This window comes from Platichthys flesus, chromosome 10 (genome assembly GCF_949316205.1).
Source record: "Platichthys flesus chromosome 10, fPlaFle2.1, whole genome shotgun sequence".
NCBI classification, from domain to species: domain Eukaryota; kingdom Metazoa; phylum Chordata; class Actinopteri; order Pleuronectiformes; family Pleuronectidae; genus Platichthys; species Platichthys flesus.
The window spans coordinates 8,464,953-8,486,870 of NC_084954.1; the positions used below are offsets into that span (position 1 = coordinate 8,464,953).

The 21,918-nt window shown below is 41.6% G+C and overlaps 4 protein-coding genes across 10 annotated transcripts in view; 2 read left to right on the forward strand and 2 right to left on the reverse strand.

The window, feature by feature from the left end:
• Window positions 1-1,424, forward strand: part of syne1b (spectrin repeat containing, nuclear envelope 1b) — a 69,812-nt gene extending 68,388 nt beyond the window's left edge. For 3 of the 5 annotated variants that reach the window (XM_062397596.1, XM_062397591.1, XM_062397592.1), the window contains one exon: window positions 373-1,424. In XM_062397596.1, coding sequence (XP_062253580.1) covers window positions 373-616 — 244 coding nt within the window. In that variant the 3' untranslated portion in view covers window positions 617-1,424. The remainder of the gene's footprint in view (window positions 1-372) is intronic. The other 2 variants (XM_062397593.1, XM_062397594.1) reach the window with 1 other exon arrangement.
• A 153-nt stretch (window positions 1,425-1,577) lies between these two features.
• On the reverse strand, window positions 1,578-5,365 carry ccdc170 (coiled-coil domain containing 170). The gene is made up of 8 exons (XM_062397597.1): window positions 5,266-5,365; window positions 4,923-5,099; window positions 4,167-4,457; window positions 3,266-3,466; window positions 3,008-3,181; window positions 2,510-2,752; window positions 2,059-2,262; window positions 1,578-1,852 (listed from the first exon to the last, which is right to left on the reverse strand). Exons 1-8 carry the CDS (start codon window positions 5,281-5,283, stop codon window positions 1,586-1,588), a joined length of 1,575 nt encoding a protein of 524 aa, XP_062253581.1. The 5' UTR covers window positions 5,284-5,365; the 3' UTR covers window positions 1,578-1,585.
• Window positions 5,366-6,257: 892 nt separating this feature from the next.
• Window positions 6,258-10,538, forward strand: rmnd1 (required for meiotic nuclear division 1 homolog). Of its 3 annotated transcripts, none has more exons than XM_062397598.1 (12): window positions 6,264-6,439; window positions 7,108-7,562; window positions 7,665-7,770; window positions 7,877-7,952; window positions 8,305-8,344; window positions 8,446-8,546; window positions 8,634-8,740; window positions 8,836-8,900; window positions 9,060-9,136; window positions 9,695-9,815; window positions 9,925-10,041; window positions 10,212-10,538. In XM_062397598.1, exons 2-12 carry the CDS (start codon window positions 7,128-7,130, stop codon window positions 10,242-10,244), a joined length of 1,278 nt encoding a protein of 425 aa, XP_062253582.1. In that variant the 5' UTR covers window positions 6,264-6,439; window positions 7,108-7,127; the 3' UTR covers window positions 10,245-10,538. The 3 variants fall into 3 exon arrangements, 2 of the variants coding, with proteins under 2 accessions (XP_062253582.1, XP_062253583.1); XM_062397599.1 differs by lacking the exon at window positions 6,264-6,439 and adding an exon at window positions 6,524-6,626; XR_009922082.1 differs by lacking the exon at window positions 9,060-9,136 and having other exon boundaries at window positions 6,258-6,439; window positions 10,212-10,235.
• A 127-nt stretch (window positions 10,539-10,665) lies between these two features.
• LOC133962136 (putative mediator of RNA polymerase II transcription subunit 26) lies at window positions 10,666-15,907 on the reverse strand. Its single transcript, XM_062397600.1, has 2 exons — window positions 11,154-15,907; window positions 10,666-11,041 (listed from the first exon to the last, which is right to left on the reverse strand). Exon 1 carries the CDS (start codon window positions 14,431-14,433, stop codon window positions 13,963-13,965), a length of 471 nt encoding a protein of 156 aa, XP_062253584.1. The 5' UTR covers window positions 14,434-15,907; the 3' UTR covers window positions 10,666-11,041; window positions 11,154-13,962.
• Window positions 15,908-21,918: the final 6,011 nt, after the last annotated feature.

Here is a 21,918-nt window from a genome sequence, read left to right on the forward strand (position 1 = left end):
ACATTGTTCCAGCATTGCTTTGAACCATGTTGACTGTGTCTGTGAACGCAGCATGGTGCTTCCAGCCGAAAGCACTCCCATGCAGTTCCCCTGTCGCTGACCTGAGACCTTATTTGGATTGAAAACTGGTCGAAACATGGTGAACAGTGCAATTGTGGTGACAGGGTTATAAGATTAGGATGCAGTTACAGTTAAGTTTATTCAATCAGACTAATTTACTAGGATTTTTCTTAGGATAGATTTTCCCAGTTACCGTTATGAAACCAGGGATTCGGATGAGAAGGCAGATTCTCGTTTGATCCTGCAGATCGATGTGCGTAACTAAACCTGAGTCTGTGCTGCGTTTGTGAATGCGTGTTTGTGTTCGACCAGGTCTCGCAGCGGCGCTGGATCCGCTTCCTTCCCTTCTGATCCGGAGACGCCGGCGGCTCGTAGGTCACGGTATCTGTGGCGCATCCTTTGGGTGGCATTGCCTTTTCAGCTCCTCCTGCTCCTGCTAGTGGTTGTTGCCTTCCTGCTGCCAATGTCCGAGGAGGACTACTGCACGCAGTCCAACAACTTTGCTCATTCCTTCTACCCGATGCTCAGCTACAGGAACGGACCACCTCCAGTGTAGGCTCCCTGTGAGGGCTTTTCCATTCCAGTATTCTGCCACAAGTATGAGGTGGAACACGTTGATGTTCCTGAAGAGCAAAGACTGATCTCGATCATTGTCACTGTAGAAGAACATCTGACCTCTACAGTTAATATCTCTGTGTGTAGCACATAGGATCAAACATTTCACCGCCATCCTCTGTGTAATGCTCTGTTTATTAAGCAGCATCTTTGCTGAGGAGACGTTCTTTCCCACAGTGGACATTTTGGACATTGTGGACAGTGACGTAAACAAAGATGTATTGCTCGGAAGGAAAACTGTCAGTGGATAGCACCAAAGTTAATTGCTGGAAAATAGCCTGTGAATTTGCTTGTGAGTGAAAAGTTTGTAAAATAATACAATAACAATGACATTTATTATATCTCACATTGCAATTATTTTTTTACTCGTTGGCATGCAGTTCTGATCATTGTTTTGATCAACTCTCATCCGTCTCTGTGTCGAATCCATTTTTAACTTGATTTACACCGTTGTGAGATTCCTTTAAGCCAAGATGTGTGTTTTAATATCAAAGTCCGACACAACACTGTTACGTTAGTCATCCGTGGTCTTTATACATTTGACTGTTTATATTTTTTAAAGATACAAAATTTTAAGATTGAGAATTATGACATAAAGATGGACTGTATATTTTGTATGACCGTCAGTTCAGTATCAAATGTATAACAGTCCAAGATTATTTAACATGTAAATAATGGTGAAAAATGAACATGAGAAATGTATGTATATGCGACCATGAAAAACAATGAATGCCAAATCCTTATTTTGATATTTGTCTTTTTATTCTTTTTTTCATTGCTGATATATTTTTAGTGAATCATATTTTCTTCCCAAAACGCAGACAGGAAAATGTGGTTTCCGAGAGATAATCTCATTCTGTATGAGGTCTATTTTAATGTCCACAATAGCTTGAAGTAAACTGTAGGCTTCTTAAAGGGGAACTGTGTCTTCTGGATGAGCGGACCTGGAAGTAGAATCCAAGGAGGAGCTGTCATGAAGATCCTGGTTTGGGCAGAGATGAGGCCTCCGGTGAGTGGGACATTGCCACGGCGTATTCACATGGTGATAAAGGTGGTGATAGTGATGATGAGTGTGAAGAAGGTTCTCCAGGGATTTGATGATTTCATGATTTGGGAGAGGCGGGGCCGTTGCATCCAAACTGAGCATCTGGGAAACTACCATGCGGAAATCCAGCGACTGAAACATGGACAGAAAAATGGTCGACACAGTTTGACCCACCACACACATATAGTCTTAATAGCTGGTGTGACACTAAACAACCAAGGCTCAATAAGAGGATTTATAAGATAAACGACCATTAGGGTTAAATTGTTCTGCAGCTCGGCCAATTTAAAAAGAGAGAAGCTTCCTAACAAAAGCTTTCATATGCATCTCTCTCTTACCTCCCTCTCTCTGTCAGACAGCTGGGCCAGGCTCTGTCTGAGGGAGCCGAGTTGCTGCTCGTCCTCCTGGGTCTTTTTCTCGTGGCTCTGAAGCTCCGAGCTCACGGAACCCAGCTTCTTCTCCACCTTGGCCTTCCCCTCCGCCAGCCGCTCCAGCCTCTTCTTCTGCTCCTGCATGGTCTCACTCTGTTCCATGACTTTCAACTTGCCATGTCAGACAGAGGTGTTGAGTGAAAGAACTTTTATTCAATTCATTTGTCAAGGAGACAAAGTTGGTTTAATGCTCTTGAATAATATTATACTTAAAATGTACTTGGGTGATTTGCTTTTACAAAATGTGTCCACAGTTACAAAATATGATCTTTACACCTCAACAATACAATTACACCAAATATTATGAGATGAAAATGCCTCTGGATCAACTTTGGGGCCGAACCCTTGTCCCCTCTACCTTGAGCTCGTTAGTGTGGGAGAGCTGGGCTTTGAGTTCAGTGTTGCTCTGCTTGGTGGCCCTCAGGTCGCTCTGGAGACGCTCTAGTTTTTTCTGAAGCCTCCTGCTTTCCAGATGGGCATCTTCTCGCTGCACAGCCAGTGCCGAGCGACACCTCCTCTCCTCCTCCTGCTCCGACACCTTCTTCCTCAGGAGCTGGATGTGGAGTCCTTTGCTCTCCAGTTGGTCCTTCTGGGATTTTAACTGGAAAGGTTTAAACACAGGTGCGTCACTGGCCATGCAATAGATGATATGTAGCTTTTTTACATTTATGCATTTAGAGGTGCGCTAATAAACACAAATAAAATATGGTTTCTTTATGATCCAGTTGTACACTTCAGTTTGGGTTAGGGTTAGTTTAAGCCTAGGGGTTAGGCTTAAATTGGTTGTTTAAAGCCACCTCTATTGACTTGTTATTGCTCTCACGATGCCACAGGTGACAGTGTGTGTGTTGGTTACCTTTCGCTGTAAACTGTAAGTGAGACTTTTGCTCTCCACCAGAGCACTCCCTTCTTTTTTGACAAGTTGTTCTGCTCGTGACAGGATGAGTTTTAGCCTCATGTCAAAGCCCAGATCCAGAGCGATGCTGTCAACCATCAACGTCTCTGACAGCTGCTCCAGGAACTGCTCATACTGAAACAACAAATCAAGGACATTTGCCATAGGACTAAGAACTTTAATGAATAGTCACATTTACTGTTTATGTACTTAACTCACTTGCTGTTGGCCTTGTCGCAGCCCGTCATGATGCATATCTGCCGTCAGCAGCTCAGTCTCCAGACCCTGCAGTCTCTCTCGCAGGTCCTGGACCTGCTGCTCTGCAAGCTGTGCCCTCTGCAGCGCACTGTGCTGGAGCGCCGATTGCTCATTCAGCTCCTCTGAGCCTTGACAGAGCCTGGCCTCCATCTCAGACATCATCTGCACAACAGACGCAAGGATGCTCAAGTTTAGTTTAGAATAGGAGCATCCCTTTGAGAGGAGATGGAGGATTTAAAGCGAAGATACATTGTAGTGGAAAGTGACTACATACGTTTGCTTGAGTGTTGTACTCAACTGGAGTATTTTGATTTCCCGCTGCTTTAATTCAGTTTAATTGTTTCCTTAAATACTTTGATGATTAACATTAAAACCTAGCTTACACAAAATAATATACAAAGTTTTGTTATAGGGTAAATTGAACACTAAATTATATAAATGACTAAAACTAACAACAACTGCAACTGGCTATAATGAAGAACTGCTTATTTGTCAATGCACCAGAAATTATAACACTGGCAAGGCCTATTTTGCTGTACAAAGTATTTATACTTAAAACAATGTTTTACTTAATTAGGATTTACAGGGTTAGTCATGTGTATGCTGAAAACAAATCATAAACTTAAAATAATCAATGCTTAAACACAAGTCTATGGGCAAAGTCCAAGTTTGAAGGAGAATCCTCCAAATGTGGAGTTGTGAACTTTCAAAAAGCCAAAAATTAGACATTTAAATCGTTTGAATCTCAAAGACAGCATGTATTGGTCTCATAGTAAAGGTGTCATCTATACATAGTTTTTCTAGTCTTTAAGAATATAATTCTTCTTGTGTGATAGCATCGAGATCCCCCCTGATCCCTCACCTCATCCAGTGATTTTGAAACATCTTTCTCTGTGGGCATGATGACGTTGTCAGACTTAGCCTGCAGCTGACCTGCCACCTTTCTCAGGAAGGTCTGCAGTTTGTCTCCAGCTGCCCGAGTCTCTCGTTGACTCGACTGGAGCTTCCTCTCCAGCTCCTCCACCTGTTTCTCCAGACAGTTGGACTCTCGTCTCGCTGCTTCAATCACCCTCTTGCCGGCATCGAACCTATCCATCAGGGTTTCTCTATCCATCTCAACGCTCCTCCTTCCCACCTCCAGGCCATCCAACTCCTGAAAGAGACAAAAACAACACAAACACAACAATGTCAATGGTAAACTGTCCTGGTGAAGTTTTATTATGTTTATTTTTTACTAGGAGATATGGTTTTAACAACCGGGGGGTCTACATCCTGAAAACATAGGCACTGAGTATTATTATTGGTCTTTAGTATTAGTATTCTATAATACTTACACTAAATTAACTACATTTGACTACTTCTAAACAAATAAAAAAGACAAATAATAAATGGACCCACCATTATTCTATTCATTATGTGAGGTTAATGGAGAAACAGTTTTACTCCTTTTGTGTTAAGAAATCAAACGTATGGGGGGGGGGGGGGGGAACAAGAATAGCTGAATTAATAAAAATCCAAAAAAACATTTCAAAGACTTTTATTTGGGCCTTTTCTTTAAATGTTCTGATGCGTGTATGGTAAACTAACTGAGTTCTGGGACTCTTTGTTGTGTTAGTACCACTTTGAGTGAGTCGAGCACCGCTGCACTGCTCGTGGCCTTCTTCCTCTCTCGGTCGAGCTCTGCCACCAGCCTCAGCACCGTCTCTCTGCTGGCTCTACACTCCACCTCTGAGGAGCGAACACTCTCCTCCAGCACGGCAACTCTCATCCTCAGCCTCGCCCTCTCATTAGACTGCTGGAAAACAGCAAAGAACAACAGTTAGGAGTTATTACAAATTCCATATCAAGTACTTTTTCCACATGATTTCAATAAGAAGAAGTTGTCAGCACATGGAGCACTTTGTTTCTCATTAATATCTTCCATGCAGACAGGTGACATTCATTTATTTTCTTCAACGTACCTCATCAGAGTTTTCCATAACTCCCAAAGTTAGGTGTGTTGCAGGGGAAGTGGACAAACAGTTGTCTCTTGAGTTAGTGTTTTAGAAGTCTCCTGGCAACTCCAAACACAGGCTATACCGTGCTCCGCCAGAGGGGGTGCTGTAGTTGAGGACCTCTGACATTTAAAAACTTGATTCATTTTATTAAAGAATAAATCTCTGTATCAATATGTTGATTTTAAAGTATTTAACGTACGGACAGACATTTGGAAGAGCATAAAGGAACAAAGGCAGGAAAGTTGATGATCATGCATCTGAAGGTCACTGCATCTGTTGTTTAGCCCTTATTTCAGACAGAAAGAACCTCTCTACAAGCATAGCCTCTGATTTCATATGATTTATATTATTTAATTTATACAGTAGATCAGAATCTTTTGGCAACACTTTACCTCGACTTCCATTAGCCTAAGTAGATCTACCGAGATGCAAGAAGTGTCCGAATTACACAGAGGTTACAGCTTTGCAGGGAATGAATTGGGACATGGGTTTATATATATATATAATTTGACACCACAACAAAAATCAACAATTCTATGAGAGTCCTGTTTAAATTTTCACAAAACCAGGTAACAACACTTATTATTATTTTCTTCTTCAGGTAGACGAAGTGGTTTTATGTTAGGACTTATTTTGAGTGCAAACTATGTAATGGTAATTTATTTAAATGTTGTAATTTGATGGAGCTAGATATCAAAATGAAATATAATTTTTTGAGTATCAACAGAAATCCAGAATCAAAACTATTACAAATTATTAATATTAAATATGAATATCTCAAGAAAAACCCAAACTAATTTGTAAAGCAGCAAAGACAAGCCAAACAACAAGAGATGGGTAGAAAGAAGAAAGAGAAGAAGAGCAGCTCCATTAAACCACCTCTGACTTATTTCTCACCTGCCAGTCAACACGCAGGGCAACGTCTCCTCACTACTACGTCACGCCAACCAGGAAGTGAGCGGCTTCACAAAACTTTATTGACAAACATCCAACCTGTCATTCAGGTTCACATGCGTAGAATCAGAAGACATTCACTTTGAAGTTTAACATTACACGCAGAGCCAGCGCCATTTGTTTTCCGACGTTCCAACATCCGTTTAACGGCGTCATGCTGTGAGTCGCTCCCGTGTCATCCCTGGTAAGCTAAGCTAACGGCTAACAGCTGCACAGTGACATGTAGCAGCATGTGAACCACCTCCTCTCTCTGCGAAGGTAGCTCCAGATATTCTACTGGGATGATCAGTGGTGTGCTAATCAAACCAGCTAGTTCAATGGGAGTAAATGTTAATCAGACTGGTAGAGATGATTCTGTGGTTACTGTCAAGGTCAGTCCTGCCAAATAGCAATAAGTGTGTTACACGTGACATTAAATTAATATTAAACATCCAATAATGTGTAATGATAATAGCAGGAAGTGGTATTTAGGTAACAGTGCCCATGATATACGATTCAAACAATATCACGTTTCATATTATAAATATTTTCTTGACATTATGAACTCTTGATGAATGGTGAGTTTAATCAGAAAGTACAACCCATATCAGGATGAACCACATACTGAGGTCACACTAATAACTGCATTCTGATACTGTAGTAGGGAGTAAAACTTATCCAATGCTGACATATCAGCCAATACATATATTTAAAACGATTACGATAATTCCTCAGATATTGTTATCAAATTCTTATAAAGAATTTAATATATTGATTGATATTTTACATGAACTTTATTGTAAATTTATATTTAAAATAAAACAATACAACCATATATATAGAACTTGGTAACATCTGATCCCTGTGTTGTAGGTCACAGTCTATATGAGAAGATGCTCCTCCAGAAGTTGTGGTCCAGACTGGTAGCACAGCGCCCGGTAGGGAGGAAACCCTTCTGCATCTGTGCCTCGGCCAGTCTCTCCCAGTCCGTCCAGCTTCACAAGTATGAATCCCAACCCAGGACTCCCTCTGGCCCAGGGATCTCCAGGACCTGTTACTTTAACATTCTACACCAACAGCAGACACAAAGGAGAAACGTGCTGCCAGCTCTAGGTGGATGTAAAGGTTTCAACAACGCTCTGTTCGTTGACCCTGGGATGCTTAACAAATGTAGAAGTGGACAGAGTCGTTTTTATTCAACGGACCTCGTGAAGTCGATGTTAAAGCCGAGTATTAAACCAGTGACGGTGCCTGTGAAGAGGATTCCCAAAGGACCAAGGACAAAACAGCCCTCCAGAGCCAACCAGCCGTCTCTGAAGGAGGACAAGGTGACGCAGCAAGTCATCGGATAAATGGCTGATTTGTATGTGTTGATATCATGTTCATGTTTTTGCTCCAGTGATGAGTCCATCCCCATGTTTTCTCTATAGGACATGCTGCGGTGTATCGCCTATGCAACAGCAGACCAGTATCATCTGCCGACACTTTGCCATGACTTGATAAGCCACGGCTTCCAAGAGGTAGAATTACCGAGAGGTACGACTCCACTGGATTATGCAGAAAGAACTGTAACATATGTTTATTTAACGCTTGGATCAGCAACATCAAACATTTTATTAGAATCATCGTGTTGTGATTTCAGATGCTTCAAATGTGCTGGTTATCAGCACAGACAAGGCTGCAAAACCAGAGGACATCGCTCTCATGTTCTTCTTCAGGTAGACATAACATCATCTGTTTTCAATCCTCCTTTGTTTTGGGTTTCTTTGTTGTGGATGGTAAATGTTTTTTAAAGATATTATTAAGTGACAGCTCAATATCTAGTATTCTATTTAATGGGGCTGGTATCAAACCTAAATTCCCTTTAGTACTGACAGAAATTCAGTATCAAAAAAGGTATTGAGTATTAAAAATGTTGCCAAATGACTTAGTTCCTCATCTGAAACATAACTTTTCAATGTTGAGACATTTCTTTAGCCAAAGTTCTTTGTTCGACTCCTGGTCTACTACATTAAGTTTAAACTAAAACTTAGGTATTCATGTCCTAACCATCCCAATCTGAAATTTCAGGGAAGGCTCAGTAGTTTACTGGAATGTTGAGGAGAAGACGGTAAACAACACCCTGTATCTTTTATAGAAATATGTCAGTAATTGCATTTCTTGTTAACGTCTCTACTTCCGTGATCTTCTTCAATGTCTCTGTCTTTCTAGATGAAAAGTGTATTGAGGGTACTGGAGCGCCATGAGATCCAGCCTTATGAAGTAGCATTAGTTCACTGGGAGAATGAAGAGATCAACTACACTGTTAGCGAGTAGGTTCTGTTCCGATCCTCAAACAAACTGTTTTTTTACCTCCCCACTTTTTGTAGCTTTCATAAAACAACTATTTTCTCCCCCAGAGGAAACACAAAGCTTCAGAGCGGCAACTTTATTCTAAATGATAGCATTGATCCACATGAAGCGGTCTTGGATAAATTTGCATTTTCAAATGCGTTATGCTTGTCAGGTGAGAACCTTCAACTGTAGACCATCAAGTTGTGTGTTGTTCTGTTGTCGCACTTCCACTCCAGTCACCTCTCTCTCTCGCTCTCTCTCTTCCAGTGAAGCTGGCCATATGGGAGGTGGCGTTAGACGACTTTGTGGAGTCAATTCAGTCGATTCCAGAGGTACAGTGGATATTACCGGCCAGCAGCAAGAAATTAGGAATAACTGAGTATTTGTAGCGAGTTGTTGTTTTTGTGTTAGGGAGACCATACTCTCTTTTGGAAACATCAGTGCTTGCCTGAATGCTAATGCCCTTGTTTCTCTTCTTCTCTCTCGCTCAGACGCTGAAGTCTGGCAAAAGAGTGAAGTTGTCCTCTGCGGAGGTCATGCAGAAAATAGGAGAGCTGTTCGCTTTAAAGTAAATTCAATTTTGTCTAATTGGAGTCTATTGGCAACTGCAGGCCTTTTGGTTTTTGTTCTCAAATTTGTTTGTGAAGAGAATCAAATCAGTTACATGAATATTATAACATTCATGTTCACCCACTGTTACTGCTGGTTATTCAGCGAGGAAGATTATTTCACCCAAGTCCATTTGTTGTTGGCTTTTTCGAATGTTAGTAACAGATTTCATTGAAACTTAGTGGAAGGATGTGGTATGAGTCAGGGAGGAACCGATTTATTTTGGTGTGGATCCAGGATCTTTTATTCACTTTCTTTAACATTGTGACCTTTTCCTTTGAGAATGATTTCTGAATTTGGTGCAGCTTGGCTCAATTCAAGGCAACTGAGGTATCAGCTCTACTAATGGCAGTGTATGGTGAATGCATATGGAGAGGCTGTTCTAAATGGACTGTTTTATTCTGTATTTCTGTGTTGACATTAACTTCAGTCTCTTTTCTATGATATATATGATGTGATTGATATGAAGTATGATTTCCTACATTCTATATTTCCTATTTCCATCCTCCTCTGACAGACACTGTATAAACCTGAGGTCCGACCTGCTCCTCACACCGGATTTCTACTGGGACAGAGAAAACCTGGAAAAACTGTACGAGAAGACCTGCATGTTCCTCAGCATCAACCGCAGGGTCAACGTAAGTAAACATGACCCGAAAAAGAAATAGAGACCCGCCCTGATTTGCGCTGTAAGAAGCTTTCGCTTTGTTTCTGATCTGGACTCAAACAGTTCTATCTGTTCTTCAGGTTGTGAATGAGAAGCTGGAACATTGCTCCCAGTTGACAGACCTAATGAGGAGCCACCTGAGCGAGAAGCACAGCTTGAGGCTGGAGTGGATGATCATCATCCTCATCGCTATAGAGGTGAAGGAGATCTTTCATACCTTGTGGAAAATGTAACCTTATTTATTTGCAACAGTGGTCCTTGTTTATAACTTCAATTCATCACATTAAACAATGTTGCTGCAACTGAAAATATTTACAAACGTTTTTCTGTAAAGTAATATTACATCTGTTGTTTATTTTCCTTGTAGGTGATGTTTGAACTTGCAAAAATGATCTTCTGACCTGCTCCTCCAGTGCTGCACTAATCTAAAAGAAGCACAAGAAGCTACAGAGGAAGAAAGCTGGACTATACAAAGGTACACTGTCAGTGTTGAAGTGGAGCTGAACATTTCTGAATGTAAACTATGGTTATACAGTCCAACACATTGTAGATTATATACATTTCCTGGGGCTCAACAGCGACAGTACATAAACAAGATGTTGGAATATATTCAAATTAATCAAATTTCAAACTCTAACTTGAGTGCTGTGTTAAAGATACTACATAAATAAAATGATTATTTGTTTTAAATGTGTTCCAGTGTCGGTGTGTTAAATATATATTCAGTGTGTGATCAATGTCCATAACTTAACTTCAGATCACCAGAGGTTTTGACACATACAAACATTTTCTATAAAAAAAAAAGACAAGAGCTTAAAATGTACAGATTTATGCAAATATAGTTTTATTGATAAAACAGCAGTAAATATATAAACGCAGTTAATACAGGTCTATATTTTGCATTTTGTAATTAGTGAACATTACATATCAGATCTGCAACCAACAGTCTGTCATTACTTTCTGTCTTCTCTCACCCACACCACACAAAGTGACCCTTATGGTATCATTGATACCCCGAGCCAATTGAGACCAGACACAAGAAGCTGGGAGATGAAACATGATAAGTAAAGCTGCTGTTATTGTTTCAAGGCTCTGTTGATTATAGGACTGTACAAATAAAAGTAGACATGATACACAAAAGAAAGATGTCTAATGTGTTTTTTTTCTCCTTACAATCTTCTTTTCTGATTTTCCAACCTTAAAGAGAAACAAAGTCATGGTATGAATTAACATGTTTAATTTAGTGAATATGATGCGTGATCTCAAGGACGTTGGCTAAATTTAAATTTTTGTGAATAAAAAGGCTTACCATTTAATGACACTGAATTAGTCGTACTCCATCATGGTGATGCTTGCAGTAGCAGTTTCTGGATCCTCAAGTGCTACAGCAAAATCTTCCCCTTCACTCTCAGTTTCACATGTTTCACCTTTTTCAAACATCTCCTCTTGACTTTCTTCACCTTCGATCCTGGAAGTGGCCATTTCAAACTCCTGTACAGCTTCCTGTTGATTGTTGATGTCCTCCTCTGCATCCATCCAAACGTCCTGGTCATTTTCCTCCTCTGTGTGCTTCACGGGTTCCTCTGCTTCTGTTTCTTGGTCACAAACTTCAGAGAGTAGTGGCTGACTGAGGAACACCCCTCGTTTCTCTTTTTGCCTCACTGTTTGGATTGTCTCTTTCGCCTGGACAATGGGGGTTCCTCTCTCTGTTGATTTGATTTGTTCCACTGGTTCCACTATTTCCACTGTTTGCATGCCAACGTCCAGAAGTACTGGTTGATTAATGATCACTGGTCTTTCTGTTGAATCTAAGTCAGCTCCTTGTGTGACTTCTGTTCCCTGAACTCCGACCTCAGTTCCCTCTGTCTGTTTCTGTCTCTCTTCAGAATGTGCTGGATTTATTTCCTCACTGGGTTCTTCTACCTGGACGCCTACCTCAGCCACGTCTGTCTGTTTCAGTGGTTCTGTTGAAGGAGGTGGAGATGCCGGTTCCTTTGCGTGTCCAAACTGTATGTTAAATTTGAATTCTATCGAAAGGCTAGAGGGGGGCTCGACATTACCTACTGATGAGATCACCCTGGTGCCTTGGGGGACTAATAATCCAGTGTTCGCTGTCACAATCTCAATTTGTGGAGCTTGTGCTTCCTCACTGATCTTCGTCACATCGGATGACAATTCTGTCGTAGAGACATCTGCTTCAGACTTTTTCTCTTCAGCTTTAGGCTCCTCCAAAACCTCTTTGGGGTCATGGATCAAAACGTCCAACCCTCCTGAAATATCAGGTGTTTGCATGAGATCCTCAAACACTTGTCCAGTTGCAGAGTCATCACTTAATACAACATATCCTTCATCTTGTCTTTCCTTGTCCTCCACCACTTTTTGACCGTCCACTTCACTTGACTCACTTTCAGGTATCTCGGTTGTCTCTGTCACAGCATCTGTCTCTTTGACAACGTCTTGTTCCGTGTTGACGAGTTCTGATTCCGGCGCTGTCTCTTGTGCGCTCTCCCTTACATGTTGAATAACTTCTTGAATGGTCACTTCGTCTTCTTCGCAACTTATTTTCTCTTCAGTCTCTGATGTGGCGGAAAGTTTGTCTACTTCTTGAACAGTTTGGTGACAGACATCCATAACTTCTCTGGTTTCGGTTACCACCACCTCCAGCACTGTGTCAACCTTCATGTTGGCTGATTCGACATCAACATCGACCACCTGCACTTGAATTCTGTGGTTGTCCTCAAACTGTACCGATGGCACATTCATCATCCTAACCACACTACCTTCCTCGCCCGTCTTAGTCACATACTTTTGCACCAGTGGTGTTGCAGTCTCATTCGTCTCATTGAACCCGAGTTCACTTGCCACAGAGTCGATCAACGGTTCATGGATGTCTGATGTCGATTCTATCAAAGTGTCAGGTATAGAAGTTGTGATGTCTTTGAGATAACATGTGGTCACTTGGGCCACTACAGCATGCTCAACCGGAGCTCTCTTTACCTCAAAGCCTTGAATTTGACCTCTTTCTTCCTCAACACTGGATTGCACTGAGCTGAGATGCACCTCTTGAGTTGACTCATGTGAAGCTGTGACATTTTCTGAACAAGGTGTCGGGGTTACTTCAGAAAATACATTTATTTCTGTGACCTGAGCGCAACATGCTTCCTTATTAACAGAGGGTACATGAAGTGCTGTCAATGTCTGGATTTCAGCTACAGCTTCAGGGATTTGGTCTTCCTGGCCAACATGAACATCTTGTGGTGTACCCTCTATTTCCTGATCTTCATTTCCGTTTAAAGCCTGATGATTCAGAGCTGCTACGACTTGAGTCTCACTTTCGACTGCTACTGAATCAGTGGGCTCTGGATTCGGAGCACTACTTTCCTCAGCTACTGTTGCGACTCCATGATCAGGCGTAGATGCCTCGACCTCAGGTTCGGTTTCAGCTGCATTTACATCAGCAGGTGAAACCTCCGGTTCTTGAACATGTCCATAATCTGCTGATAGTTCGGACTGGGCACTGCCTTCAGGTGTATGTGCTACTTCAAGTGCAGCAGTTTCTTCTGGTGGAATCTGTTCTGAAATCACTTCCTCTTCCAGTGATTGGGCACTACCCTCTTCTGAATCTAACGTTGGTACTTGTGCATCTTCTAAAACTGGTTCTTGTACTGGTTCTTGAACTGGTTCTTGAACTGGTTCTTGTACTGGTTCTTGAACTGGTTCTTGAATTGATTCTTGTAATGGTTCTTGTACTGGTTCTTGAACTGGTTCTTGAATTGATTCTTGTAATGGTTCTTGTACTGATTCTTGAACTGGTTCTTGTACTAGTTCTTGAATTGGTTCTTGAACTTGTTCTTGTATTGGTTCTTGTACTGGTTCTTGTGCTGGTTCTTGTACTGGTTCTTGAATTGGTCTGTGAACTGGTTCTTGTACTGGTTCTTGAATTGGTTTGTGAACTGGTTCTTGAATTGGTTCTTGAACTGGTTCTTGTATCGGTTCTTGTACTGGTTCTTGAACTGGTTCCTGTACTGATTCTTGAACTGGTTCTTGTACTGGTTCTTGTACTGGTTCTTGAATTGGTTTGTGAACTGGTTCTTGCACTGGCACTTGAACTGGTTCTTCTACTGGTTCTTGAATTGGTTCTTGAACTGGTTCTTGTACTGGTTCTTGAATTGGTTCTTGTACTGGTTCTTGAATTGGTTCTTGAACTGGTTCTTGTACTGTTTCTTGAACTGGCTCTTGTACTGGTTCTTGTAGTTGTTCTTGAATTGGTTTGTGAACTGGTTCTTGAATTGCTTCTTGAACTGGTTCTTGTATTGGTTCTTGTACTGGTTCTGGAACTGGTTCCTGCACTGATTCTTGAACTGGTTCTTGAACTGGTTCTTGTACTGGTTCTTGTATTGGTTTGTGAACTGGTTCTTGTACTGGTTCTTGCACTGGTACTTGAACTGGTTCTTGAACTGGTTCTTGTACTGGTTTTTGTATTGGTTCTTTTGCTGGTTCTTGTACTGTTTCTTGAACATGTTCAGTTTTAAAAACATCCACTGGTTCAATAACTTCAGTGAGAGGTTCCATCTCCGCTTTGGGTTCATCTGTAATAGTTTCTGCCTCTGTAGTTGTCTCTGATGTAACTTCTCTTTCACGAGATTGAACACTACCCTCCTCTGAATCTAATGTGGGTACTTGAACATCCCATAAAACTTCTGCAACTTGGTGGTGTCCAATATTTGGAGTATCTGTTTTCAGTTCATTGTTTTCTAGCTCGCCACTGAGCTCCACATGGGTTTCCATGGACTGTTGCTTTATTTCCTCTGTACCAGTTTCTGCTACATTACTATCCTCTGATATTTCCTCTTGTGGTAATTCAACACTATTCTTCTCTGAATCTAATGAGGCTGCCTGTGTGGTTTCTAACACAACTAGCTCTTCAGCATGTTCAGTTTTGGCAGAATCTGCTTGTAGTTTGTTTTCCTCCTCTGCTTCAACATTGCATTCAATAACAGGCTCTGTTTCCTGTTTGGGTTCATCTGTAGCTGTTGTTTCTGCTGGAATTTCTTCTCTTGGTTCCTTCTTTTCACGTAATTGAACACCACCCTCCTCTGGATCTAATGAGGCTGTTTGCTCAGCTTCTAACACCTCTGGTTCTTCAGCTTGTTCAGTTTCACTAGCATTGGCTTGTAGTTTGTTTTCTGTCTCTTCCTCAATATTACATTCAGTTAGAGACTTGATGTCCTCCTGGGGTTTATCTGTATCTGTTTCTTCTCTTGGAATATCGTCTGATGTTACTCCCTCTTTAAGCAGTTGAATGCTACCCTCCTCTAAATCTAACGTGACTGACTCTTTTGGTTCTTCAGCATGTTCAGCTTTAGCAGCATCAGCTTGCAGTTTGTTTTCATTCTCTGTTTCAACATGTCCTTCGGCAGGGTCAGTTTTCTCTTGTGGTGTGTCTGTAACTTTTTCTTCTGCTGGAGTGACTTCTGATATGACTTGCTTTTCATGCAATTGGGCACTACCTTCCTCTGGATCTAACATGGTTGTTGGTTTGGGTTCTAACGCTTCTGGTTCTTCTGCCTGTTCCATTTTGACAGAATCTTCTTGTAATTTGCTTTCTGTCTCTGTCTCAACATTATTTTCAGTGATAGGCTCTTTCTCGTCTTGTCGAATATGTGTAGCTGTTTCTTCTGCTGGAATATCTTCGGTTAATACCACATTTTCAAGCAAATGATGACTACCATCCTCTGAATCTAATGTTTGTTCAGCTTCTAACACTGCTGGTTCTTTAGCATCTTCCCATTTCACAGAAACATCTTGCAGTTTAGTTTCTGTCTCTGCCCCAACATCAGATTCCGGGACAGGTTCTGTTTCCTCTCGGGGTTTTTCTGTAACCATCTCATCTGCTGGAATATCTTTTATTTTTACTTCTTCATTTTCAATCAATTGACCCCTACCCTCCTCTATATCCAATGAGGCTGTTTGTACAGTTTCTGACACGTCAGGATCTTCAGCATGTTCAGTTTGAGCAGCATCTTCTTGTAGTTTGTTTTCTTTCTCCACCTCAACATTATATTCATCGTTAGGCTCTGTGTCCTCTCTGGTTTTGTCAGTAACTTCTGCTGTGAAATCTTCCTTGATTACTTCCTTTTCAAGAAATTGACCACTACCCTCCTCTGAATCTAAGGCGGCATCATTTACAGCCGGTAATTCTTGCAAGTCCGACTGTACTTGCTGATCTTGGCTCTGAACTTGAACTTGATCTATGATTTGCTCTTTGATTTGGGTCTGGACTTCCTCCTCCACACCCCCATCTATACTTTCTTCTGATGCTGTAGCAGTTGATTCTACTTCTTGAGAGTTCATTTCTTGGGGCTCTTTTTCATCTTGATGTGCCCCGACAAGAGAACCTTCGTCTTCAACAGCTGCTCCACCTTCAGGCAGTATCTCTAAAGACCCAGCTTCACTTGCCTCAGATTGAGAGTTTACCAGATGCTGGCTCACGTTATTACTTTCTAATTCATTTAAACCTTCTACTGGATGTGAAACATTGACCTCATGAACTTCATCAACAGCCATGTCAGCAGTGACAACCTCCTTAGTGGGAACATTTGGCAAAATTTCTGTGGAAACAGATTTGTTGACTTCAGGTAAGCCCTCTATTTGGGCTGTTGTTGTGAGTGTGTCGATCTTGTCCAGTTCTTCAACATTTAGTCCAATGGTAAAGGAGGCTGCATCTGATTTGCTAGGTATTTCCAGAACTGCTGGCTCTTCTTTTACATAAGTCTCAAGTATTTGATGCGAGACAGATCCAACTATTCTTTCTGAACTCACCTCGTCTGAGCACACTGGGACAACGTTTGGACTTATAGAGATGGCTTCGACAACTTGATGCAGGAGAACCTCTATAGGTTTGACTTCATATTCTACTTGGACCGGGGTCGTGTTGCCAGAGGTGTTTGAAGACTCTGACAGCTGGGAAACTGCAGAGATCATCTCAGTTTTATCTTCTGTGGTAATGTCTTCAGGTTCCAGAGCAGTTATGGCCTCAGATGTGATCTCTATCAGATCCTCGGCTATAGTGTCATCTGGAGCTGCCTCCTCAGGGACTGAAGCAGGAGTGGCGTTGGTCTCTGTAATTAAACCCTCCTCTGGGATATCACTGAGTTGTTGATGTTTACTGATTAATTCTGTAGGGTCCTCAGGTTCCTCATTTGAAGCAAGAGCTGTAGAGGTATCCATATCGTCCTGGACCTTCTTTACTTCTGGTTGCAGATTGTCAAAAGGTAGGACTGGATGAGACGTCTGATCAAGGAGGTTTTGCTGCACTTGATAGTCCACCTCCTTGGCTACATGACTCTCCACATCAGCCATTGTTTCAACGTGAACTTCGGTTTCAATTGTGTCAAACTCTGACAAGGGAACCACAGCTGGTGTGTCAGAGTCTTCATCGCCTGAAACGACCTCCTTTTCAGCCTCATCAGAAGATACTTGGTCTGGAATTTCAGAAGACTTCTTCTTTTTTCTTGGGAGAAGTTTCTTTATTGAAAAGGAGGAATCTTCCTGCGTAATTTCACTATCAGACTGTGCATTATCTTTGCTTTCCTCCTCATCCTTGACTTTCCTTTTGGGGGTCACAAGTTTTTTAAACGATTTCCACTTTGTTCCTCCATCACCATCTGACGGACTTCCTTCATTGGGGGAAGCTGCTGAAGTTCCATCAACTTCGTTAGATCTTGCAAGCGGCGACTCTAGCTTCTTATTGTCATTTTCAACTTGGGGCGATTCATCCTCAGAGTCTGATGTTTTTCGGCTTCTGCTCCGTTTCCTTCCGGAGCGACACAATACTGCCTCCCACGACACGGATGAATCTTTTCTTTTTTTGCCTTCTTCGGTGCTGTGATCTGAAATTTGACCCTTTTCACTTGGTTTTGTTTCCTCTGTTGAGCCTGATATTTGTATCTCTTCACTGGTCAAGGACGACTTCTTCATTTGTTTTTTCGGAGTAACAAATTTTTTGAAAGAGGCCCATGCACCATCGTCCTCTCCTGCTGCCTCTGCAGGGTGCTGTGCCGGACTTTCTTCTTCTTTGGTCTCAGCTGACTTTGTAGATGACATGAGCTGATCCGCGTGTTCGTCAGAGTCTGACAACATTGTAGTACTTGATTTCCTGCCTCTCTTGCTTTTGGAGAGTTTCCTAAAACTTGTCCCTGATAGCAGCCTTTTCATTGGACTGTCTTGAGCTCTGTCTTGAGAGCTCATTTCAGGCTCATTGACAGAAATAGTTCCTGGAATTGCGGGAGGGGATTCCCCATCATTCATTGGCTGAACTGATGCTGTAGAGATGACCCTCTCCCTAGGTTCATTTTCAATGTGTTCTCTTTCTACTGTCGTTGCTTCAACATCTTGTCCAATCTCCCCTTTATCCTGTTCTACTTCTACAGTTTTTTCTGTTGTCTGCACTGTTTCCTTTCTTCCCATGTCCACCAGTTCTTTCTCAGTTGTCTCATCCCCTATGGACTTCTTTTTCTTCCGTAGCCCTGAAAAGATTCCGGTTGTAAAAAACCTTTTCACCGGAGACACGACCTCCTCGGCCTCAGGGCTAGTTGGAGATGGTGTGTGAAGGTTTTCCTCTTCAGGCGCGGCATCCTGTTGTTCCTTTAAGTCTTCAACTACAGGTGAAGGTGTTGCTGTATCAGATTCATCTTTGGCCCCAGTTGTTTTCTCCCCTGCATTTTCCAGGGCATCCTCCGATGTCAGGGTAGGACATGTCGTTGAATCATTGTCATTGGTCCCCTGTGTCTTCTGATCAATATCCGGTTCAGCATTCACTCTTTTAGGTTCATCCGCGGTATCATCTGTGTTATCTGGTCTGTCTGATTTGTTCTGGTTCGTTTCATCTGGCCCATCGGTTCTTATTTCGTCTTTTTCGACTGAGCCTCTTTTTACCGTCAGTTTCAAACCAATGTTACTGAAGAATCTCTTAAAGCTTTCATTGATGTCATTCTGCTTTGCATCCATTTCAGTCATTTCCAGGGGTAGTTCTTCAATAGCCTCAGTTTCTCCAGGTGATTCCTTTTGATTCACTTCAATGTTTTCTGATGGTGTTCCTTCTTCTTGAAGTGGCCTCGCTGTTTGTAAAAGGTCTTTCTCTGGAGAGAGGGAAGCTAAACCAAAAAGATTTTAAATATTACAATTTTAACATCGCAGAAATTATAAAAGACTGATGACACAGGTGAAATTGTTTTATTAAAATAATGGAAACTGTCAGTCAGAGAGCAATGATACGGAGCTTGTGAAAACTCACCCTCTGCAGGCATTGCATCACCACAGTGATCATCAACTTCTGCTGGAGTGCTGTCTGCTTTTCCATTGATCTCAGAGATTTGCCCATTATTTCTTAGAGGCTGAAACAAAACATGAATAATAAAGTATTTCAGTGACCATTCTTCCATAGTCATAGGGTCACGGATGAATCTCGTCTGAATTTGTACTACTATGAATGCAAAGAATTCTAATCTTCGATTAACTGAACGTTCAAAAGTCTTATTTTGTAAACAACACAGAGTTACTGTTAGCTTGGTGTGATGCTAACATACAGTACAGTTTAACGACCCTAATTGTTTCAATCTCAAATCCATGACCCGGATTAGTCTGGAGAGTCTGAGCAGGCGATGGGGAACGAGACACACATGTCCCTCACTAGTGTGAAGTAACACGGTTTAACTTAGTTATACTCGGTTAAAAAAAGCTGTTTGGGTCACATTGCCTAGTAACCCCTATTAGTACAGTGTTAGATATTGATAGTACGTTAGATTTCCAACCATTTTTTCTTCTCCACATTTTATAACATTCACACCATTGCTCTTTCTATTCATGCAATACTTTTAGGATAGGTACTCTTGCTCTTACTCTTTTTGCACAATATGTAAACTCTATCTGTAACCCATTAAATTCAATCTACCCATGATTTATTCCTTCAAAATGTCTCATATAGCCATTCCTTAACTTCTGTGGGTGCCTTGCAGTTGCATTGAAATGTATAATATTGTGACACAAGTTGATGGCAGGTTAAATTGAGTTGAAAAACACACACTCAAATTGAAACATTAGGATATGCTAAAATATCGGAGGCCAGAATTCGACAGTTTACTTCCAGCTGGTTTTAACAGTAAAACTTTATATTTTCGTTACAGTTACACACCTCCCTTATTAGCTGTGAACACAAATACCTCTGTTCTCAGTCATCCTGAGACTGAATAGTAAAGTGCCACCAAACGGGTTGTACGTCAAGTATAAAACTGTTTAATTCTCGAAAAATACAACCAAAATTCTGTTGAATTGAGACAGCTTTAAAAACAAAATGAGTAAGCACCACAGAAAATGTAGCTCAATAATTGCTTTGGCATTTTCTTATGATAAATGTCAGATTATTGTACCAAGTTAAAATAAGCTTAGTGCAAAACATTGTAGTCTTTGATGAACAAAAAACAAATAACTTTTAACAACCTTTAAAACTTTAGCACTCAAATAGTTCTTAACAACATACTTTCATCCAAATCACTGAAGGGTCACACAGGTCAGTGATGCAATTAGATCCGCTCATGAAGTTATTTTCCTTTTATACAGTACAGTGCTGTCTAATTGACTTCCTGCTCAGCGTGAGCCTGTGATCGTGTTTTATACAAATAATCGATGTTGCTCCGACTGAGTGCAGCTCCGGAGAAATTCCATCTCTCCCCTGGGCTTCACTTAGGTTCTCCAAGAATGAAAGGTCATTATTCCTCCACGCTAATTCCCTCTTCATCCCCAGTGCATGCAAACCACTGCAATAGTACAGGGTGAAACCAGGTCTGCTCAAACTACAAAGGCAACCATCGGCTCATTTACATTTCAAATAACCTGTAACAATCAAACCAGTGGAACAGAAGTTCAATACCTTTTTATGTTGAACTTTGTCTTAGTATTAGTTGTGGGATTGATTTCAAGAGCCTGACTGCAAATTTGATTTGAGATATTTTAATCCAGCGTGAACCTTTTCAAGCCTCGAGATCCTCAGGCAGACATCACCTGACTGTTCCAGAGATTTGAAATCTAAAGGGGACAGAGCCTGAAATGACCTGCTGGAGGGGGGGGCATCTTTTATGACTAAATCCACCAGGAAGCATTTCCTGATCTTAACTGACTTCTTAGTTAATTTTTACAATTTAATTAAACTGTTTATTTTATATGTTCATCTGACTTATTGTATAGCATGATGTCATTGAAAGTGCTATATAAATAAATAGGTAATACATTATTACTATTATTGCATGACTTCATATTGCATCTGTATGAAGAAATGGGCCTTTCCTGTAAAAACAAATCTGAAAAGTATTTTGGTAATTATTATCATTATTTATTCATTATTATTAAAAGCCAGAATCCCAGAATAGCCGTGATGTGCTGCAGTTCTTTCCAATGAGACTTTCCCTGTATCTCCTGGTTAATGGAGATGTTGGCAGGCAGCAGCTGCACCGTTCCTGACAGCAACAACATCCAGCGTCAGCATTTTCCAAACATATCAGAACTGATCTGTCACTGCAGTGAAGCCGCGGGGACATGTTGTGAGGACACTTGAAAGTTTGCGCTCACATATATAAACAGTGCTGCAGGATCATCCAGAAAGCAAAGTGTGTGAGGTGATACCTTCTCCTCGGTGCTGTGATCGAGCCGAGCATCCTCCGCTGCTCCTCTCTCCTCCTCCTGCTCCGCTGCCTCCCTCCCGATGTCCCGCTGTGCTGACTGAGCGTCTCCCATGTTTCGAAACACCGTCCGTGGTTCACCGCTGCAGCGTCACTGTCCCAACAGCTCATTGAGATATCCCCGAGCTGCAGCAGGCCGGAGCTCCGTGAGGGGCCGACAGCGACTGACCGCGTCTGGGGAAAGTCTTCCTCTTGTTGGAGCCAAACGCCGCCCTGCAGGATCACATGAAGTCAGGACAAGAGACTTGGCCCGGCCCGGATTGGCCCGGATCGGCCCGACCAGGACCGGCCCGCCCCCTACTGCATCAAAATGAGGAGAAAAAAAAACTGTGTACAAATTAA